Here is a 22190-nt window from a genome sequence, read left to right on the forward strand (position 1 = left end):
ATACAAGGACGAGAGTTCCTGCAACGGCGCTAGCTGCCGCAAAACTTGATACAGCGAGGGAGATATCCAAGACAAGAAGAGAGCACGACATACCTCCGCATCGGCAACATGAAACGCCTGGAAATGCTGCCGAAGGCGATGTTAATATGCGTCCCAATCCTCCGCCGTCTCGTCATACGGGGGAAAGGGAGGAGGGAACGGCGCCGGAGCAGACGGCGTGGAGAGCAACGCCGGAAGCACTTGTTTCATGGTGGCCATGAGTTCCGTCTGCTGCGCAACCAAAACTCGCACCAAATCCTCCATGCCGTGGAGAAGCTGCGAAACCGGAACAACGACGCAACACGCGAAAGAACGACCCTACTCGTCGCCAATCGTGTAGTAACACTGTTCACGTTTACGTCGCACTTCACTTAGCGTAGACCAGGACTGTGTCCTAAGCATGCCCGATGTTAACTGACTGGGCACGGCCCGTGCTGCCGGAGTTGTTGTTGTTGTTGTTGTTGTTGTTGTTGTCATGCCGGCAGAGGTCGCGTCCGAATTCTCGCGTGCCCTCTGGTGGACAGGACTCTGCTTGCGGCAACTACCGTCCGTGACGCGCCGTGCCAATGTGTGCCTCCCGCGGTCTTTCTGGTGGCTACTACAATCATTATCAACCCTCGATAAATTGAAAAAAGTATTGATATAACAACAAAACAAATATCAATGTTCCAGCCTATAAAAATATCAGCTGCACATTGTAAATAAATTGCCGGTTTTAGATCTGTATATTTAAGTACTGATTTATTATTAGATATTCTGTACATCAGCAGGTCAGCTGCCTGCTTGTCCCCCTTCTACATCTCATATACATCTACGTGATTACTCTGCTATTCACAATAAAATGCCTGTCAGAGGGCTCAATGAACCACATCTCTCTACCATTCCACTCTCGAATGGCGTGCGGGAAAAACAAGCATTTAAATTTTTCTGTGCAAGCCCTGATTTCTCTTGGAATCAATTTGTCATCCCCTGTTGATAGCACTCATTACTTCATGAGTATAAAGAGCTAGTTGTGTTTCACAAGAACGATATTTTCTGAATCTGTGCTGACTGTGTGTCAATAAATTATTTTCTTTGAGGTACTTCATAATGTTCGAATACAGGATCTGTTCCAAAACCCTGCTACCAATCACGATTTTATCGTGATGATCATTTCTCCCTATGTAGGTTGGTGCCAACAGAATGTTTTCGCAATTGGAGGAGAAAACTGGTGATTGAAATTTCATGAGAAGATCCCATCGCAATGAAAAACACCTTTGTTTTAATTATTGCCACTACAATTGACGTATCATATCTGTGGCACTATCTCCCCTATTTCACGATAACACAAAACCAGCTGCCCTTCTTTGTACTTTTTTGGTGTCATCTGTTAGACCCACCTCATGAAGATCCTACACCGCACAGCAGTACTCCAGAATATGGCGGACAAGTGTGGTGTAAGCTGTCACTTCAGTAGATCTGTTGCACCTTCTAAGTGTTGCGCCAATGAATCACAGTCTTTGGTTTGCTCTACCCACAACATTATCTATGTGCTTGTTCCAATTTAGGTTATTTGTAATTGTAATCCCTAAGCATTTAGTTGAATTTATTGCCTTCAGATTTGTGTGACTTATCACGTAATTCACACAAATCTGAAGGCTATAAATTCAACTAAATACTTTGGGACTTATCACGTAATTCAAAATCAAATAGGGGTAATGCAGGAGTAGGTTTAATAATGAATAAAACAATAGGAATGTGGGTAAGTTACTACAAACAGCACAGCGAACGCATTGTTGTGACCAAGATAGACACGAAGCCCACGCCTACGACAGTAGTACAAGTCTATATTCCAACTAGCTCTGCAGATGACGAAGAAATTGAAGAAATGTATGATGAAATAAAAGATATTATTCAGATAGTGAAGAGAGATGAAAATTTAATAGTCATGGGTGACTGGAATTCGGTAGTAGGAAAAGGGAGAGAAGGAAACGTAGTAGGTGAATACGGATTGGGGGTAAGAAATGAAAGAGGAAGCCGCCTGGTGGAATTTTGCACAGAGCACAACTTAATCATAGTTAATACTTGGTTCAAGAATCATAAAAGAAGGTTGTATACATGGAAGAACCCTGGAGATACTAAAAGGTATCAGATAGATTATATAATGGTAAGACAGAGATTTAGGAACCAGGTTTTAAATTGTAAGACATTTCCAGGGGCAGATGTGGACTCTGGCCACAATCTATTGGTTATAAACTGTAGATTAAAACTGAAGCAACTGCAAAAAGGTGGGAATTTAAAGAGATGGGACCTGGATAAACTGACTAAACCAGAGGTTGTAGAGAGTTTCAGGGAGAGCATAAGGGAACAATTGACAAGAATGGGGGAAAGAAATACAGTAGAAGAAGAATGGGTAGCTTTGAGGGATGAAGTAGTGAAGGCAGCAGAGGATCAAGTAGGTAAAAAGACGAGGGCTAGTAGAAATCCTTGGGTGACAGAAGAAATATTGAATTTAATTGACGAAAGGAGAAAATATAAAAATGCAGTAAGTGAAGCAGGCAAAAAGGAATACAAACGTCTCAAAAATGAGATCGACAGGAAGTGCAAAATGGCTAAGCAGGCATGGCTAGAGGACAAATGTAAGGATGTAGAGGCTTATCTCACTAGGGGTAAGACAGATACTGCCTACAGGAAAATTAAAGAGACCTTTGGAGAAAAGAGAACGACTTGTATGAATATCAAGAGCTCAGATGGGAACCCAGTTCTAAGCAAAGAAGGGAAAGCAGAAAGGTGGAAGGAGTATATAGAGGGTCTATACAAGGGCGATGTACTTGAGGGCAATGTTATAGAAATGGAAGAGGATGTAGATGAAGATGAAATGGGAGATATGATACTGCGTGAAGAGTTTGATAGAGCACTGAAAGACCTAAGTCGAAACAAGGCCCCGGGAGTAGACAACATTCCATCAGAACTACTGACAGCATTGGGAGAGCCAGTCCTGACAAAACCCTACCATCTGGTGAGCAAGATACATGAGACAGGTGAAATACCCTCAGACTTCAAGAAGAATATAATAATTCCAATCCCAAAGAAAGCAGGTGTTGACAGATGTGAAAATTACTGAACAATCAGTTTAATAAGCCACGGCTGCAAAATACTAACGCGAATTCTTTACAGACAAATGGAAAAACCAGTAGAAGCCGACCTTGGGAAAGATCAGTTTGGATTCCGTAGAAATATTGGAACACGTGAGGCAATACTGACCCTATGACTTATCTTAGAAGGTAGATTAAGGAAAGGCAAACCTACGTTTCTAGCATTTGTAGACTTAGAGAAAGCTTTTGACACTGTTGACTGGAATACTCTCTTTCAAATTCTGAAGGTGGGAGAGGTAAAATACAGGGAGCGAAAGGCTATTTACAATTTGTACAGAAACCAGATGGCAGTTAATAATAGTTGAGGGACATGAAAGGGAAGCAGTGGTTGGGAAGGGAGTGAGACAGGGTTGTAGACTCTCTCCAATGTTATTCAATCTGTATATTGAGCAAGCAGTGAAGGAAACAAAAGAAAAATTCGGAGTAGGTATTAAAATCCATGGAGAAGAAATAAAAACTTTGAGGTTTGCCGATGACATCGTAATTCTGTCAGAGACAGCAGAGGACTTGGAAGAGCAGTTGAACGGAATGGATAGTGTCTTGAAAGGAGGATATAAGATGAACATCAACAAAAGCAAAACGAGGATAATGGAATGTAGTCGAGTTAACTCAGATGATGCTGAGGGAATTAGATTAGGAAATGAGACACTTAAAGTAGTAAAGGAGTTTTGCTATTTGGGGAGCAAAATAACTGATGATGGTCGAAGTAGAGAGGACATAAAATGTAGACTGGAAATGGCAAGGAAAGTGTTTCTGAAGAAGAGAAATTTGTTAACATCGAATATAGATTTAAGTGTCAGGAAGTCATTTCTGAAAGTATTTTATGTAGTGTAGCCATGTATGGAATTGAAACATGGACGATAAATAGTTTGGACAAGAAGAGAATAGAAGCTTTCGAAATGTGGTGCTACAGAAGAATGCTGAAGATTAGATGGGTAGATCACATAACTAATGAGGAGGTGTTGAATAGAATTGGGTAGAAGAGGAGCTTGTGGCACAACTTGACTAAAAGAAGGGATCGGTTGGTAGGACATGTTCTGAGACATCGAGGGATCACCAATTTAGTATTGGAGGGCAGTGTGGAGGGTAAAAATCGTAGAGGGAGACCAAGAGATGAATACACTAAGCAGATTCAGAAGGATGTAGGTTGCAGTAGTTACTGGGAGATGAAGAAGCTTGCACAGGATAGAGTAGCATGGAGAGCTGCATCAAACCAGTCTCAGGACTGAAGACCACAACACATCTTTCAATTGCCGTCAATACTATCTCTTTGAAATCATTCCACAGCTTTTCTGTGCTTACATGATCAGATTGGAAGGAGTGAAGACTGTCTCTTAAAAATGTGTTAACTTTGCATTTCTTTTTGATAGTTGTAGATGTTACGGTATTCAGCCTAGCAGCAACTGCCTTGTGGTTGCTAATCCCTGTATTTGTCATGATACTCACTATTTGTCCAGGATTATTTGTTGCTAAGAGGTTCATGAGATCTGTAGAGGTGTTGGCATTCTCACTCTGTAAATCTGTGAATTTCAGTGCACAAAAATGATCGGGTGTGGGTGTCACGTGGCGAAAATGTCAAAGAGGATCTCCGAGTCGGCGAAGGAGAAGACCGTTTGTTTTTGTTTGACTTCTTGAAGTCTTTCCGGCTGGCAGAGGAAGATTGAGATGTTTGTTGGCTGGAGGGATGTAGGAAGTCTTTGCGATAGTATTTCTTTTCTCTTTTCCTTCCTGACGGTTGTGTATCAGGTGAATTTGCCCCGGGAGACAGATGTTTGGTGGTTTGTCGCACAGTTGGACAAGTTGACGATGATGCTACCATGACACTGGGTGATTTCACAACCCCAGTGCTGAATTTGAGGTCGCATGTCTGCATGGCCATGTCCTTCATTAAGTGAGATGTAGCAAGAACAGTACTGTAAGTGCCAGATGGTAGAACTGTTTTCAACACTCTTGTAACCAAGCCAGACATATCAATGTATCAGTTGATATAATTGTAGTATGTCCAGTGAGTTTGTTAAGCACATTGTGGAAAGATACATTCGCCAATGCCAGGTCACATTGCAAAACACCTGCAGCAGATTTAAGGGTGGCCATAGGCTTCAGTTGTGACAACCAGCCGATATTTACAGCAACCTCTCCAGTCTACCTATTGACAACAACCGTGTACATCCTGGTTTTCACCTGGACTGTTGTCTACCTAGTGCGGTACCATCTTCACTCACCATTCAGCTAACAGTTGAGTTTTTAGTGAACAAACTGACTGCATATGGGTGCACTGAGATGATGTATTGTATTCCAGTGCTTCCCAATTGAACTTACAAACAGTGTTGTCCTGCACTTAATGTGTGAGTTATTCAACAAAATTGCAGAATACTGTGTTGGCCTAGAGGTATCCACTTCCAATTTTTTTTTATTTTTTTTTTATTTCCAGGAGAGTGAGCAACTGTTTCTTTCTGTGATTTATTTGTAAATAATTTGTGCTTCATAAACTCTTTGTTATTGAAGAAGCAGACTCACAACAAACATTCCTAGGAGAAACTCACAAATACTCAATGTTGTAAAACAAAGAAAGAATCCATGTTAGTAAAGTATGAGAACAGATGATGATATTTTGTGTTTAGGCCGGGAGAGGATGATAACGGGATGGACAGGAATAGAAACAGACATTTAAAAATGGCCTAGAGTGCCTTTCAGAAAGTAAATAGGGTTTTAAAACCAAGCTTTCAACATGTCTGAAAAGAAAAGTTTTTACTTATGGTAGTGAGTCATATACTCTTGATGTAAAACCCAATGAAAGCTGAAGGTTGTTCAGTAGGCAGTGGAGAGATGCACACTGAGAATTACTAGGAGAAGCTGGAGAACAAACAAATAGATCAGCGAATAGCTGGAGGTGGAAGACTTATTTTGACTGTAGTGAAAGTAAAATGGAAGTGGCCATGACATGGAGCAAGCAAATAATGATGGTTAGACAAAAGAAGTTCTTCGCTGTTTTTACTGATGAGTCAGTAACTACTCTTGCAGATAATAACTGATACTTAAAATTTATTCTTAATCTTTGCTATTTACTCTGTAATTATTTTTAAATGTAGTCACAATGATCCAATATGGCGTTACTTTAGTTTACTACATTGTAGCTGTAGGAAACAATATGTATGTGAACTGCACGATGAATGCTGCAGTAGTGACACCAAAATTATTTAGGGCTTCAGCAATAAAAATTGGATAATATTGGAACAAATAAGCCCCCAGTCACAAATATTAAGTCAAAATTGACCAGGTTTCGACACTACTATGTGCGTTGTCTTCAGAATTAAACTAACTGTTCTAAAATATGTTAGGTATATAATACAGTAACAAAATTAAAGTTTGTACTGACTGGAAAGAGATGCAGTACTTACAAGTCACATTTTAAAAAATGTAAGCCGGAAAGGCGACGTCATTCTGAAGACGACGCTCATAGTAGCATCGAAACCTGGTCAGTTTTGACTTAATATTTGTGACCGAGGGCTTATTTGTTCTAATATAATTCTGACACGGTCACTGAACCTTAGCAGCTATGTTCAAAGCTTTAAAAATTGGATAGTTTTACCTGGAGGTTTTTTTTTCTGCCTACAGGGAGTTCTGTCATCTGTGGAACGTCTTCGGACACAGGTGCAGGAGCCTTACGAGCGCCTGGAACGACAGACCCGAGTCCTGGCACGCCTGCATGCCACTTCTGACACACTGCGTCATGCAGCAAGAACGCAACATCTTGCCCGAAAGCTTGAAGCCCAGGTTCAGGCTGGGGATATAAGCAAGGCTGCTCATTCCCTTAATGAAATTGGTAAGTTGTCTTACCACAAGTGATGCAGCGAGGTTTCTTGTCTTTGTTGGATGCCAGATAATGATTGTGGGAAAATGAGAATATCGGTAGAACTGCAAATAGAAGCAGCTTTCTATTAGGTTGGTACATAAGTTCGTAGCGTTTTTGTTTTACATGTTGATATTTCAGTTGATATGGGTTTATTTATTATTGTTATTTTTAATTTGTAATTCATTGTTGCTATTTGAGTTTATGTATTGTCATTTTGGCATTCGGAGCTAGTAAGTGGAGCAGTGGACACTAGTGAAAGGAATGCCAAGTGGAGAAAATCAGAACATTTCTGACATTTTCTTCTGCTCAAGTTCAATAGAGGGATGACAGAAGCAGAGGCAGTGAAATTGTGTATCTGGTGGAACAGTGATGGTGGGGTGTACTATGAATTGCTTCCCCAAGGTGTAAACATCACTGTTGACATTTATTGCCCACACCTGAGACATCTTGCATATTAAATCCAAGAATGACAACCAGGAAGATTGTGTGAAGTGATGCTACTCCACGATAATGGCCACCCACATTTTGCTAGACTGCGTTGGGAAGTCATTCCACACCCACCTTATTCACCTGATCTCACACCCTTAGATTTTTCAGCATTTACGCTGTGTATTCAACAACCTTCAAGGAACTTCCTTTCCAGATGAAAGTGAACTGCAAACATGGTTCGACAAATTCTTCCCTCAAAACCATATGATTTGCTTCTTCGCTCAGAACCACATGATTTACACAGTCGTGAAATTGAAAAGTTACCTCTGCATTGGCAGACAGTTTTAAATAGTGAAGGAGAACATATTATTGATGAGTGTAGTCTCTGTTATGTATATCTGCTGTGTTCAGTAAACTTATGGGAAAATATTACAGATTCATGCATCAACCCAATACAAAAACCTTTAGGCTATTGTAACAGATAATAACTGAACAGTATGTGTTTGCTGTCAGGTTTTAAGCATTAAACCAAAAAATTGTATCAGTATTATCTGCTCCTTGTAATCTTTCTTTTTCTCTGCTGTAGACAGATTAATTTTGCTCATGCTATGAAGCAGTCATATAGCAATTTTCTTCAAATGTCAATATGGAAAGTTCTTGCAGAATGCAAATAATCTAGGAGTAAAAATCACAAGTCACCAAATAATAGAAATAGTAAGTAGTTGGCAGGAACATAAAAATAGTTTGCTAGCTTTATGGGGAAGCCATTTTTGAGGAGGTAGAATTTGTATGCTGAAATGAGTTAAGGATTTCTTCACACAGACGATTATACTTCTTTTGATTTTCATGCTTTCTCATTATCCTCTCACCCAAAAGGAAAGCAAAAAAAGCACATAGAATGTGACAGCTATAAGTTGAACAGAGTAATTCAAAAGGCAAGAATAACATGCATAGAAACTTAAAAGGACTGTCTTTTGGAGCAGTGTTGTTGACAGTAGATCACACATTTACAAGCTGAGGTAAAAACTCATTTTTTGGTATCAATGTTTGCTTCATTTAAAATTATAAGAAAGGAAAAGATGAGCAGTAGATAGTGAAGCTAAGACATAAACAGAAAAAAGGGCTTTTAACACACCCGATCAGAAAATTGTTCACTACAGACCTCTCAAGAAGAGAACTTTCCACATTGAATAAAAAATAGCATAGAAAAGCAACAAATTATGTGTTTTTAGTGACATTACTTAAATATTTATTTACATAAAACATTACAAAAATATATTTTTTTATGTGAAAGAGAATTTGTACGATTCAAGTGTGCTGCTTTGTAATTACTGTCTGTCACAGTTTTTATGTATAAGAAAAAAAATATTTATCTAAATAAAAATCTATTCCCTACTGATAGATAAATAAACTCATACTCTTGCTTGTACTATTACAAAGCAAAAAAGTTGTTGCTTCCAACTAGTAATTTGAAGCCAGAAAAAGAAAAATGCAGATTTGTGATTTAAATAAACTTTTGGATATGTGTTCATGACATGTAAGCCACAGAGTATTGTATGTATTTACACCTTTGATTTTCAATTTTTGAAGAGGCAGTACCTATTTATCCTGTTGTTACCTTTACTTTAAGTTTTGGATGCATTGCAGACTAGTAGACTTGTCACATTATGAAATTACTTTTTTGGTTTTCAGCTCAGTTGGCAGAAGATGTTGATCTTACAGGCCTTGAAATGCTAGAAGCAGACCAGCGAGCAATACAGAACCATCGTGGTCAGGTTGAACAGAAAGGGCAGGCTTTACTGGCCCAGGGTCTTTCTACAAACAACAATGGCCAAGTGAGTATTTTGACAGTTCTGTGGTTGGTACATTAACATCTGTGTTACTGGATATTTATTCCAGTTTACTTTTCAATTTTGATCTCACTTGTCAGCTAGTAAAAGTTTAAAAGTTGTTTCAGCTTTGATCTCACTTGTCAGCTAATTAAAGTTGTTTCTGATAACCACAAATGATGGTAAAATCATGAGGACTGTACTTACGGCCTGAGACAATTGGGTGATTTCATGACAAGTGGTCTAGTTTTAGAGATGTTCTTCATTTGACTATCGCAGAGATTGTACAAGTTTTAGGTTCAAGTATGCTAAATGATCAAAGGGGTGTATGCAAATTTATTGCTGACACATTTTAATACTTTCTGAATGGAAGCCGCATAAGTGGCTTCAATTTAAAAAAGAAGATTGACACTAGAAATAACTATGGATACTGGCTGTGTAGGGTTAAGGCAAGATACTGGAAAGTGGATAACTGGAGACTTAAAGGTTATGAGTGAGATATGGGTGAGGGATGGTGCTGGAGGGAGATAAAAATATATGAGCAGTTCAATGAGTTGAAGAGAAAGGAGAAAGTAGAAGGTTTGACTGTATTGACCTTAATGTTTGAGGGTGGTGATGGTAATCTCTAATGGTCATAGTTTTGTGGTAGTGAAGTGTTGGTGATAGCAGCAATAGTGGGGAATCATGGTACAGAATTGCGCACTGATGTTGCTTAAATACACCATCTCTTCTCACCTCCAGTCTGAGTATATTTGTCTGCTTTCTGCTACACTTAGGAATAGTCTTACTTTTTGTCAGTTTCCATTCATTAATACCATTTTCTATTGATACATCTTCATCATCTACTGCTTTTCCATCCATATGCACTAGTTTACCTATTTGCATACTCAACAGCTGAAAAATCATCCTGCTGTTCAGTAACTTTCAAAAGTATGCACATCACAAAGTAACAATGCATTGCCATAGAGCAGTTACCTACATTTGATACAGTTGTGGGATTCAGTTTGTGTTTTGGAGGAAACACGAAAAACAGTTCAGATAGTAAAGTAGGATTGTTTGACTGCTCAAAGAGCTCTCATGTACAACACGTAGAAGCACCCTAATATGGGACTGTAACCTCCCTCCCCTGTATGTCTTATCGTGCTTCATTGCAGTAGTTTAGTTTACGGGGATCAACTTTGGTAAGGGATTGTTTGTGTTGTAGCAGCATATGACTGTGTTGCATGAAATGAAAAAATGTCTCTTTACTTGATGAACATCAGAGTTCCTCAAATTTAAGTGAAAAAGTTGCTTTCAACGGATAACAGTACATATTATTTTTACTTTGTTTATTGAATTCATAATGTTATAATATTGTATCACTATTGATAATAGATAATACTGACACACTTTTTCCACTGCAGATTCTTCTTTATCACTCACTACATATTTCATTCAATTTTGTGGTTTTTACATGCAGGCTGAATTGTAATTGTGAGTTGTCTTTTTTAGTTTCTAGTGCTGAAGATGGCAGTTGTTCAATCATTTGGATGTATTTATATATTTTTTTAAGTTATGTCTGCGGTTCTTGGTGCTCTGATTCACCAAGATTTTGTTTTCTATTGCTTTATAGCAAATAAATACCAGTGGCAGCATTAATGTTGGAACTATGTTGAATCACTACAATTATTTAAATATATAATGTGTGTTTCACAGGTGTGTACAGCTATTCAGGTTTTCCACAGTCTTGGAAACTTGCCAGCTGTAGTTGAAGACGTTCTTACAGCTGCACAAGGTCGTGTAGCTTCTGCAATTGACAGAGCTCTGGATGTACAAGCCTTGAGCCAAAGCTCCATGGCTGACATCAGTACACCAGCAGGACGAACAAGGGGTGAGCAATACTTTTGGTGAAAACAAATGACATTTATCAACTAGATAAGAAGTTAAGCCTTATGACTACACTTGGTATAAATGTTTCTTGATGTGATTTTGTTACGTCATGATTTTAAAACTATATTAGTGAGTTTTAAAAGGTATCCACTGTTGATATGCTTTATTCCTCTTGTTTTTATTTCTTATCCACGCAGCTGTATTTATTGTTATTGTTGTGGGTTGGCAGGAGAGCCAACACCGTGATACTAGAGGAAGCGGAAAGGCACGCGTTTTAGCTCACGCAGGCTGGCGTGAGGTCTGGAACAGGACAAGGAAATTAGAATTTAGAAAAAACCGACATAGCTGGTGGAATACTTAACTTTAATCCGTTAATGGTGAACGTCGCTCTTGACGGTACATAATTACAGTATCAATAGTAACTGGTAAGGGCGCCTTGCTAGGTCGTAGCAAATGATGTAGCTGAAGGCTATGCTAACTATCGTCTCGGCAAATGAGAGCATATTTTGTCAGTGAACCATCGCTAGAAAAATCGGTTGTACAACTGGGGCGAGTGCTAGGAAGTCTCTCTAGACCTGCCGTGTGGTGGCGCTCGGTCTGTAATCACTGATAGTGGCGACACGCGGGTCCGACGTATACTAATGGACCGTGGCCGATTTAAAGGCTACCACCTAGCAAGTGTGGTGTCTGACAGTGACACCACAGTTATGAGGCACCAAAGTCCTAATTTGTATCAACCAGTGCTGGGAAGACACAAGGAAAACCTCATCTTATCATAGAATACAAATAATCATATTGTTTTGTGTACCATTCCTTCCTTCTTATATGCATGCAAACAAGAACACTCGAAGGACCATTTCACATTTCTTACTTGTATTAAATTTTTGTTGCACTGCCATTTATTGACATAGGAAGATAAGAAATATAATTTTGTCTGGTAGCTCAGTGTGTGAATCTACGCATGAAATATTTTTCCTCATTTATGACTCACCTTGTATATACAACTCGTTTCACCAAAATCTGGACAACTTTAATTGTCCCTTTAAACAATATTTATTATCAAAAGATTAAATATTACAAAACATCCTTCCAAATGGTATATATAGAACCTCTGGAGAGCACATGCATGACATAATGCCTGTTGGTCAGTGTTGGTGAATGATGTTAGTAGTAAGATATGTTGGAGTCTCTTTCAGCTACAGTTCATATGTAGTAATCCAGTATATTTAAAACAGAACGATTGGGAGGACAAAATTCTGTAGACTAAAACATATCAAAATCATATTCATGCTAGATTTCTAGTGTTGGCTTGTGCCCAGTCTCGCTGAAAACCATATGGAGTTCCAGACATCACTGTTTCCATCCACAGTTTTGCTACACTCAAAGTAACATCCAGAAAAAGCTTCTTTGTTAAATGTGGAGGTAGGACATGACCCTATCTGGACACAACAGTTAGCCTATGAAGGCTGGTGGAGCCAGCTTGCACTTGGCTACCACAGGGTCCCAGTCTTTGCAGCATCTTTTCCCTTTCATTGTGCATGTCTATCCTCTTGCTATTCCTTTACTCCTCCTGTGGGAAAATGTCTGGGGTGCTTTTGGGTATCTGTTCTGCATTTTCAGTAGCTGACATAAGAACAGTCTCAACAACATTTTTCATTCCTTTTTTGCTTTCTCTGTTCGCCTTCTCCTATCTTCCCTCCACTTCAGTGTTTGAGGATCCTCTTTTCTTCTTTCTCCATGTGCACTCCTCAGGCCAACCTGCATGTCTGACATGTAACAGGTGATTGTATAATGTGTAATTCCCAACCCAGGGTCAACAGGTAGGGTTCACATGTACTCCCCATGTATAGGCCTGGCCCAGGGAGGGGTGATTACCTGAGCTGCTACCTTCCATATTCTGATTTGTCCCTCTGTCAGGTGTTTGGGATGTGTGACCTGAGGTGTGAACAATCACCTAAGGTGGGTGAGACACCCCTCTGAGGGGCACGGCGGGGAGGGGGGGGGGGGGGGAGCACACCATTGGAAATGCTAGCAATCATGGGGGATTTTCTCGCAATGAGCGAGTCGATCAATGTTGCAGTCTACGTCTGCGAAATGTAAACGGAATGAAGCTCCCAATTCAAAGACCCTACCAGCTGCACCACGATTCCCCATGGTTTCACGTACTGAAGACGGTCAATGCTTTACAACAGTAAATCCATTTTTTATTCAGAAAGGTGTTGATGCAATTGTCAGCCCTGTGAAATCCTACTCTCATTTATGCAATAGCACTTTCCTTTTGGAGACTGCTCCTGACTCTCAAGCACAACTAGTGCTTGCCATTTTGAGTCTCCATGGCTATCCTGTGACCATAGAACTCTGAATTCTTCCCTAGTGTAAACTAGGCTTTTCAAAAGCCTGACCAATGCAGAAATCCAAATATATGTCTCTGATCAAGGTGTCATTGCTGTCCATCGGGTGGTGAAAAAGGTAGATATATCCTTAGTGCCCACACACACTTTTTTCCTCACCTTTGATAGAGTGGTGCTACCGTCCAAGATCAAAGCAGGCTATGAAGACATCACAGTCCAGCCATACATTCTGAACCCCATGCGCTGCTACCAGTGTCACCATTTCAGCTACTGTCAAATGTTTTGTCGACACCTGGCAAAATGTGTAAGTTGTGGTATGGATGCACACGAGGGCAATTGTCTGCCTTATCCTCCCCACTGTACCAACTGCAATGGTGGCCATCCTGCCTCCTCTCGAGATTGCCCTGTGTATCTCGATGAGCGGGCTGACCAGGAGATCTGGGTAAAGAAAAACGTGCCTTACCAGGTCACTCACAAGTTATTGGCTAGTCACAAACCTACGTTCTACCATCTGGCACTTACAGTACTGATCTTGCTACATCTCACTGCATGAAGGACATGGCCGTGCAGACATGCAACCTCAAATTCAGCACTGGGGTTGTGAAATCACCCAGTGTCATTGTAGCATCACTGTCAACTTGTACAACTGTGCAACAAGCCACCAAACATCTGTCTCCTGGGGCGAATTCACCTGCTACACAACCGTCAGAAAGGAAAGGAGAGAAGAAATACTCCACAAAGACTTCCTACATCCCACCAGCTAACAAACATCTCAATCTTCCTCTGCCAGCCGGAAAGGCTCCAAGAAGTCAAACAAAGGCAAACAGTCTTCTCCTTCGCCGACTCGGAGGTCCTCTTTGAAATTGTCGCCACGTGACACCCGTACCCAACCATTTTTGTGCACTGGAATCCACAGCTTGAAAGAGGGAGAATGCCAACACCTCTATAGATCTCACGGAGTAGGATCCTCCAGCCTCTGCACCCTGTAGCAATGTGTCTTTGAAGATTGGCACTCAGCAGCCAATGAGGTGACACCCCTTCATTTTTTCCCTCCTCTCCTTTCCTCCTCATGAATTTTTCAGTAGAACGTTCATGGTCTTGTGTCAAACAAAGAGGATTTACGGCTGCTCTTAGAATCGCAGTGTCCACTTGTTCTCTGCCTCCAGGAAACAAAATTGCATCCTCACAACCGTTTTGAGCTCTCGCATTTCTTCCCAGTCTGTTCTGACCTTTCCCCCAAGAATTGTTTTCCATCTCTTGGAGGAGTCCTGTTGTTCATATGGGATGACATTCATAGTCAAACCATCTCCCTGACTACCCAACTTCCAGCTGTTGCATTTCGCCTTTACCTTCCTCACTTGACCTTTTCTCTTTGTACCGCTTACATCCCTCTGTCATTTGATGTCACTAGGGCAGGCTTCCTTCCGCTTATTGGGCAACTACCTCACTCCTTTTTGCTGCTCGGTGACTTGAATGCGCACCATCCCCTTTTGGGTTCTTCCAGAACCTATCTGAGAGGTCAGACTCCACCTATTCTCATTTGGACCTATCCTTCTGCAGTGCCCAGCTTGCCCATCGTCTCGTGTGGTCTGTTCCCTCTGACACATACCCGAGCAACCAATTCCCGTGTGCTATCCGTTTGCTGACTCCTACCCCAAGTATGTGTACATCCAAATGGCAGCTTACTAAGACCTACTGGAGGCTGTACTTCTCCCTGGCGACATTCGACGAACAACATTACCCCAGTTGTGATGACCAGGTGGAATATCTTACAAACATTATCCTTACCATCACAGATTGTTCCATTCCTCTCACTTCCTGTTTACCACGCCATGTCCCATGGACTGAGGCGTGCCACGACGCAGTTCGTATGCAGAGACGTGCTCTCTGCATTTTTAACCATCATCCTATGATGGCAAACTGCATTCATTATAAACGGTTGCGTGCACAGTGTTGTCGCATTCTTTGGGATAGCAAAAAAGCTACCTAGATTTCACTCACTAGTTCTTTTAACAGTTCCACCCCCTCTTCTGTCATGTGGCCCAACCTTCGATGGCTCTCTCGCACCAAGATCCATTCCCCAATTTCTGGCTTGAGAGTAGCAGATGATTTCATAGTGGCCCCTATTGCTATCTCCGTCAACTTGGGCCATCATTTTTCAGAGATTTCGAGCTCGTTCCACTATCACCCAGCCTTGCTCAAGCGATACCTGTCTCTCCTAAGAATCATGAGTTCTACAATGCCCCTTTTACTATGGGGGAGCTAGATCATGCTCTCACTTCATCCCAATCCTCCGCCCCAGATTCAGATGATGTTCATATTCAGATGTTGCAGCATCTTTCTCTTGTGGGCAAGCACTTTCTGCTTCATACATATAACCGCATCTGGGCAGAGGGCACGTTTCCCAGATGCTGGTGTGAAGCCACTGTCATACCCATACCTAAGTTTAGTAAGGGCAAACACCTTCCTTCTAGCTAACATCTCATTTCTCTCACCAGTTGTGTTTGCAAGGTGACGGAATGTATGATTCATGCGCAGTTGGTATGGTGGCTCAAGTCTTGTAGTTTTCTAACCACTGCACAGGGTGGATTTCGAGCATGCTGTTCTGCAGTTGACCATCTCGTCACTTTATCCACCCATGTCATGAATGGTTTTCTGTGGAAATCCCAGACTGTAGCCATGTTTTTTTGATTTGGAGGAAGCGTATGACACCTGCTGGAGGACTGTTATCCCCTGTACTCTCTACACATGCGGCTTCCATGGCCGCATGCCCCATTTCCTTCAAGAATTTGTAAAAGACCAAGTTTTCATCAAGGTACATGTGGGTTCTGCCTCGTCGGACATCTTTATCCAGGGAAATGGTCTGCCTCAGGGTTCTGTCCTGAGCATTATCCTCTTTGCTGTCACCATTAACACTATAATGGCCTGTCTCCCACTGGGCATCTCTGACTCCCTCTTCATTGATGATTTTGCCATCTATTGCAGTTCTCCACAGCGTCTACAGCAATGTCTCGATCGTCCTCACTCATGGAGCATTGACAGTGACTTTTGCTTTTCCAGTGACAAAACTGTTCAATGAATTTGTGGCGGTGCAATTGGTTTCTTCCGTCGTCTTTACATATTGGGCCTATTGCTCTTCCATACGTTGAAACTACAAAATTCCTGGGGCTCACGCTCAATAGAAAACTTTCTTGGTACTCCCACGTGTGTTACCTAGCAGCCCATTGTATACAGTTCCTCAGTGTCCTACGTGTCCTCAGTGGTACTTCCTGTGGAGTACAGTGACAAAACTGTTCAATGAATTTGTGGCGGTGCAATTGGTTTCTTCCGTCGTCTTTACATATTGGGCCTATTGCTCTTCCATACGTTGAAACTACAAAATTCCTGGGGCTCACGCTCAATAGAAAACTTTCTTGGTACTCCCACGTGTGTTACCTAGCAGCCCATTGTATACAGTTCCTCAGTGTCCTACGTGTCCTCAGTGGTACTTCCTGTGGAGTAGATCGCACCACCCTCCTCCGTTTGTACCGGTCCCTTGACTGTTTGAAACTAGACTATGGGTGTTTCCTTTATGAGTCTGCATGTTTCTCCCTCTTAGGCCTTTTCAATACTATCCACCATTGTGGCATCCGTTGGCCACTGACGCCTTTTGCACTAGCGCAGTTGAGAGTCTGTATGCAGAAGCTGCCAAACTACCACTGTCCTACCGCTGTGACTTTCTCCTCAGTATGGGACGCATCCCTCTTCTCTATTACCACCTTGAGTTTGCTTTCAGCTATTGCTCAGACAGGTTAACTTCACACTACCTGCAACTTTCCTGGTAGGTGTGAACCTTGGCTTCATGCGGTGGCCCGTGTTCACATTGGCCTTCATTCGTTTCCTAAGGACACTACTCCAGCCTAACTCTATCGCCTTCAGTTTCACAACCTTCGCACGGAACTTCGCGATAGTACCTTTGTGTACACAGATGGCTCATGGACTGACCGGGGTGTCAGGTGTGCTTTCATCATTGGTGCCGAGATTTTTCAGTATCGGTTTTTGGAACACTGCTCAGTGTTTACAGCAGAGCTCTTTGCCCTGCATCAGGCAACACAGTACATCCAGCGACGCAGGCTTTTCAATTATGACATCTGCTCAGACTCTCTCTGTGCCCTCAAAGTGTCTGTGTGCTGTACACCATCCACCTCTTAGTGGAACAGGTCCAGGGAAGCTGTCACTTGCTCGCTCCTTATGGAGCCACTGTGGTGTTTACGTCTGCCAGGAAACGAGGCCGCCAACACTGCTGCCAAGGCTGCAGTCCTCATACCTCAGCCCGCTAGTTCTTATGTTCTCTCCAATGATCTCTGCGTGAGTCATCTATCAGCAGGTGGTGTCACTTTGGCATCACCACTGGTCCTCCCTTCATGGGAACCAGCTCCGAGTTATTAAGCCTCTCCCAGCAGGTTGGATTACCTCCTCTCGACCTTCTTGCCACAAGATCATTTTAGCTAGGTTGCGTATTGGGCACTGTCTTTTTAGCGATCGCCATTTGTTAAGTGGTGCTGCCTCACCACTTTGTGCTCATTGTGCTCACCCTTTGATGGTCTGCTATTTCCTGATAGAATGCCCCTTTTTTAATGACTTACATTCTCATTTGTGTTTGCCATGTGAGTCATCGGCCGTTTTAGGAAACGATGCGCAGGCTGTTGACTGCGTTTTACTTTTTATCCGTCATAGCAATATGGCAAAGACCATTTACTTTTTAGTTCAGGACCTCAGTTTCTCTATGGTGTTTTCTATAGAACTTTCTCCATATCCCGTTTTTTAGCTGTCTTCTCTCCCACCGGTTGGGATTAATGTGTAGTTGCCTTTAACTCCTCTCTTTGCCTTCGTGTTCTACAGTTTTGACATGGGTGCATATGAACCTGGTTGTTTTTGCGCCCTAAAACAAACCAAATGAAAGAAATCCTGGTTTCATTTTCAGTGAATTCTCCAACACACTAATTATAATTGTGTAAATGTATTTTTATTTTGCTGTTCTTTTAATACTATGATCACAAAATAAATCCACATTTATCTTTGCAGCTGGTCCTGGACGCGCTGCAATGCCATCTCCAGGAAATACTTCTGCATTCCGCACCCGCTTGTGGTCATCGCTTGAGCAGCTTTTTGAGTCTGTATACTCTGAGTGTGCGAAGGTATAAATACTTCTTGTTTTATAATTGTTCATGTTTAAACATTTGTATCTGAAACTCTCACTTGGAAATAACACAAAAACCTTGCTGTTTGGAAAATTGCCCAGCCAGATCAATATCAATTGCCTTCAACGACCTTTACACAGGTACACTGCGCCGCCAGTGACGACGGTAACCTAGACATCGCAGAGGCATTGCTGAGGCAAGTTAACACAAGTCAATATCAATTGCCTTCGTACACAGGTACACTGCGCCGCAGCACAGAGCGTTATTCGCTCTGCGAACATCGAGGAGTGCGGAATGAAATATGCTCACTATTTTTATTTACTTAAATTTGGCATATTTCGTGACAGTACCTTTTCCGTGAAATGTTTACAAGATGATATTTGTCTTGGCTTCAGTCGTCTAGTGGAAGTATGATTCCACAATGCAGTTTCGTCGGCTGCAGAAATGACCTGGTTCAATGCGTTTGCCTCATTTTTGGTGCTTCAAATACCATTTCTTCGAATGTGGTTTCTTCTTAAAGTTTATATAAAAAAAGTAGTAACATAATTCATTTTTTCCTGTTCACTAGCAAATTATTATGGCGGCAACCTGCACATTGTTCTACCGTCAACACACACCAAGTGTTCACTGCTGACTGACTACAGTCAAAGACGACTCCAGCATCAAAGACATTTTACACAACACACAACCTTCCACTTGTAACCAGTCTCTTTGATATTCTTCGTCACATCTACTAATAGTAATCAATATGCTGTCACTCTCAAAAATATAAGTAAATTAGCATAAAATAAGGCAAATTACAATTTAAAAAATTCTGACAAAAATATAAGAAAACATTTACAATTTGGTATCGACAAATCCGGTAGAAAATAACACATCTCCCAGATCCATTACAGGAAGCATAGCACTGAGTCTCGCTGGGCGTTGGCTTGCTATGTTCACTTGTGTTAACGTGCCTCAGCAATGCGTCTATGACGTCTAGGTTACTGTCGTCGCTGGCGGTGCAGTGTACCTTTGTACAGGTTGTTGAAGGCAATTGATATTGACCTGTCTGTGCAATTGTCCAAACAGCAATTGATTGGAGGACCAAATGTTTCTTGTGGATTGCGTCTGAACTTCACTTGTGATGTACAAGCTGTGTTCGGAGGCTCAACATAGCTTACCTTGGCTGTTGTTTGGGGGAATCATGCAGACTATGGTGGCCTTGAAGCATTTCCACATGCTAGCATTCTGGCCTGGAAGACGTGGAGTATAGCTGAGACAGCAGGAATACTTGCAAAAGTCCCATACAGTACTCTTGTTCCTAGTACGCCATTTGTTTTGTCTACCAGAAGAAAGAAGCTGAATGCTGATAAGTACCTGTTCATATGGGCTAAAGTTGGCATAATAACTGTAAAATAAAGATCAATGTTGACTGTGTGTTATATTACAGACAGTGAAGATCCTTATCTCCTTTCCTTATCTCCTTAAAAAAAAATAATAACAATTGTTTCATTTGGTGGTCTGGACTTTGTTTCTTGCTAGGCAGTGCGTGACCTTGAACTTCACGTAATATCTCTGACTTGGAGTATTTTATCTGTGGCCTTCAAGCTCTTTGGCCAACATGGCGGCATCCTGGCGCACGGGCCTTAGTTTTACTAGGCGTGTGACGCTGAATAATTCCATCCGGTCTCGGTCGTGCCCCAGGCCCACTTGCGTTAACGTGCCTCAGCAATGCCTCTGCGATGTCTAGGTTACCGTCGTCGCTGGCAGCACAATGTACCTGTGTACAGGCCGTTGAGGGCAATTGATATTGCCCTGTCTGGGCAATTTTCCAAACAGCAATTGATTGGAGGACCAAGTGTTTTTCGTGGATTGCATCTGAACTTCACTTGTGATGTCAAGCTGTGTTTGGAGGCTCAACATGGCTTACCTTGGCTGTTGTTTGGGGGAATCATGCAGACTATGGTGGCCTTGAAGCATTTCCAGATGCTAACATTCTGGCCTGGAAGACGTGGCCTGCTTCCATGCTTCACGCTGCTCACTATCATTTTATACTTGCACTTCCCTCTCCACACTCTTCCTTTTGCTCTGTTGTATCTCCGTCTCCCAAACCACTCCTCAGCCTCGCCACATCACACACAACTGCCTTCAGTAGGGTGTGCTCGTTGCCGCCATATTCATACCCTGTATCCTTGCTGCTTCTGCTTTCAACCTTCAGCCTCCCCACCCTCCACCTCTCTTCCCCCCTCCCCACCTTCTTTCTCCTCTCACACAACCTCTCACCCTGTTGAGTGCAGTAGAAGGACAGCATAGTCAGCTTGGACAGTGTAATACAGCTGGTTTTTGTGTGTTTCCTTTTAATTAGCTTACAAAGAAGACATTGTCCAAATAGCAACATATTCAATCGTGTTTATGTGCCTTTTGAATGCTCAGTGTCTCAATGATATGGTGAGTCCGCTACATTTTCTCTTTCCGTTATTTGCATCCCAACTAGGACTTTCTGTATCATATCAAATAAAGGATAAGTAAGCTAAGTGCAATACTGAAAATATTGTTGTGCGTCTGGGTGATGTCTTTCTTCATAGCTAACTAGTATAAAATTACATACACACAGTAGAGATCAGAAATGAGCTCCGTATACTCCCTTCAAACTCACAAGTTATATGATGTCATTTCCGAACTCACTATCTTCCTATGCTCAGAGACTCAAATCGTATCTGCCACTGCCCACTCATCACCTCTGTCTGTTGTCGAGCATAAGTGTACTCAACTCGTTCTAAAAGGCGAGCGAGTGCACTAGTTTGCACGTATAACTGCAGACTCGCGGCATTCCTGCTATATATGCAACTTTTCTGAAAGAAGTTTCTTGCATTGACTGTAAATTATTATTCATATATTTCACATGATCATATTCAGGCTTTATAGTCATTCTTAAGTGCAAGCAGAAATGCTGCAAAATGCCCAATGTGCCTAAATGACCTAAGCAATCATTGGGCATAACAATTATTATATGCCAGGATAATAACTGATCAGTTAGCAGTGAATAGTTGTGTTTGTACATAGATTTATATAGATGTATCTAATAGCAAAGATGATGTAACTTACCAAAGGAAAGTGTTGGTATGTTGATAGAGACACATCTCTGCCCAAACTCTTTGCCTTTACATATGTCTGCTTGTGTCTGTATATGTGCGGATGGATGTGTGTGTGTGTGTGTGTGTGTGTGTGTGTGTGTGTGCGTGTGCGTGCGAGTGTATACCTGTCCTTTATTTCCCCCTAAGGTAAGTCTTTCTGCTCCCTGGATTGGAATGACTCCTTACCCTCTCCCTTAAAACCCACATCCTTCCGTCTTCCCCTCTCCTTCCCTCATTCCTGATGAAGCAACTGTGGGTTGCGAAAGCTTGAATTTTGTATGTGTGTTTGTGTTTTTTTGTGTCTCTATCAACATACCAACACTTTCGTTTGGTAAGTTACATCATATTTGTTTTTAGATATATTTTTCCCACGTGGAATGTTTCTCTCTA

The 22190-nt window shown here is 41.7% G+C and overlaps 1 protein-coding gene across 1 annotated transcript in view; it reads left to right on the forward strand.

Moving 5' to 3' along the window:
* Positions 1 to 22190, forward strand: part of LOC126419208 (conserved oligomeric Golgi complex subunit 5) — a 143495-nt gene that overhangs the window by 50701 nt on the left and 70604 nt on the right. Inside the window, exons 4-7 of the mRNA XM_050086344.1 lie at positions 6789 to 6996; positions 9148 to 9290; positions 10980 to 11154; positions 18569 to 18681. Of these exons, the coding sequence (XP_049942301.1) occupies positions 6789 to 6996; positions 9148 to 9290; positions 10980 to 11154; positions 18569 to 18681 (639 nt within the window). The remainder of the gene's footprint in view (positions 1 to 6788; positions 6997 to 9147; positions 9291 to 10979; positions 11155 to 18568; positions 18682 to 22190) is intronic.

The sequence above is a fragment of the Schistocerca serialis genome, chromosome 9, assembly GCF_023864345.2.
Source record: "Schistocerca serialis cubense isolate TAMUIC-IGC-003099 chromosome 9, iqSchSeri2.2, whole genome shotgun sequence".
Taxonomy (NCBI): Eukaryota; Metazoa; Arthropoda; class Insecta; order Orthoptera; family Acrididae; genus Schistocerca; species Schistocerca serialis.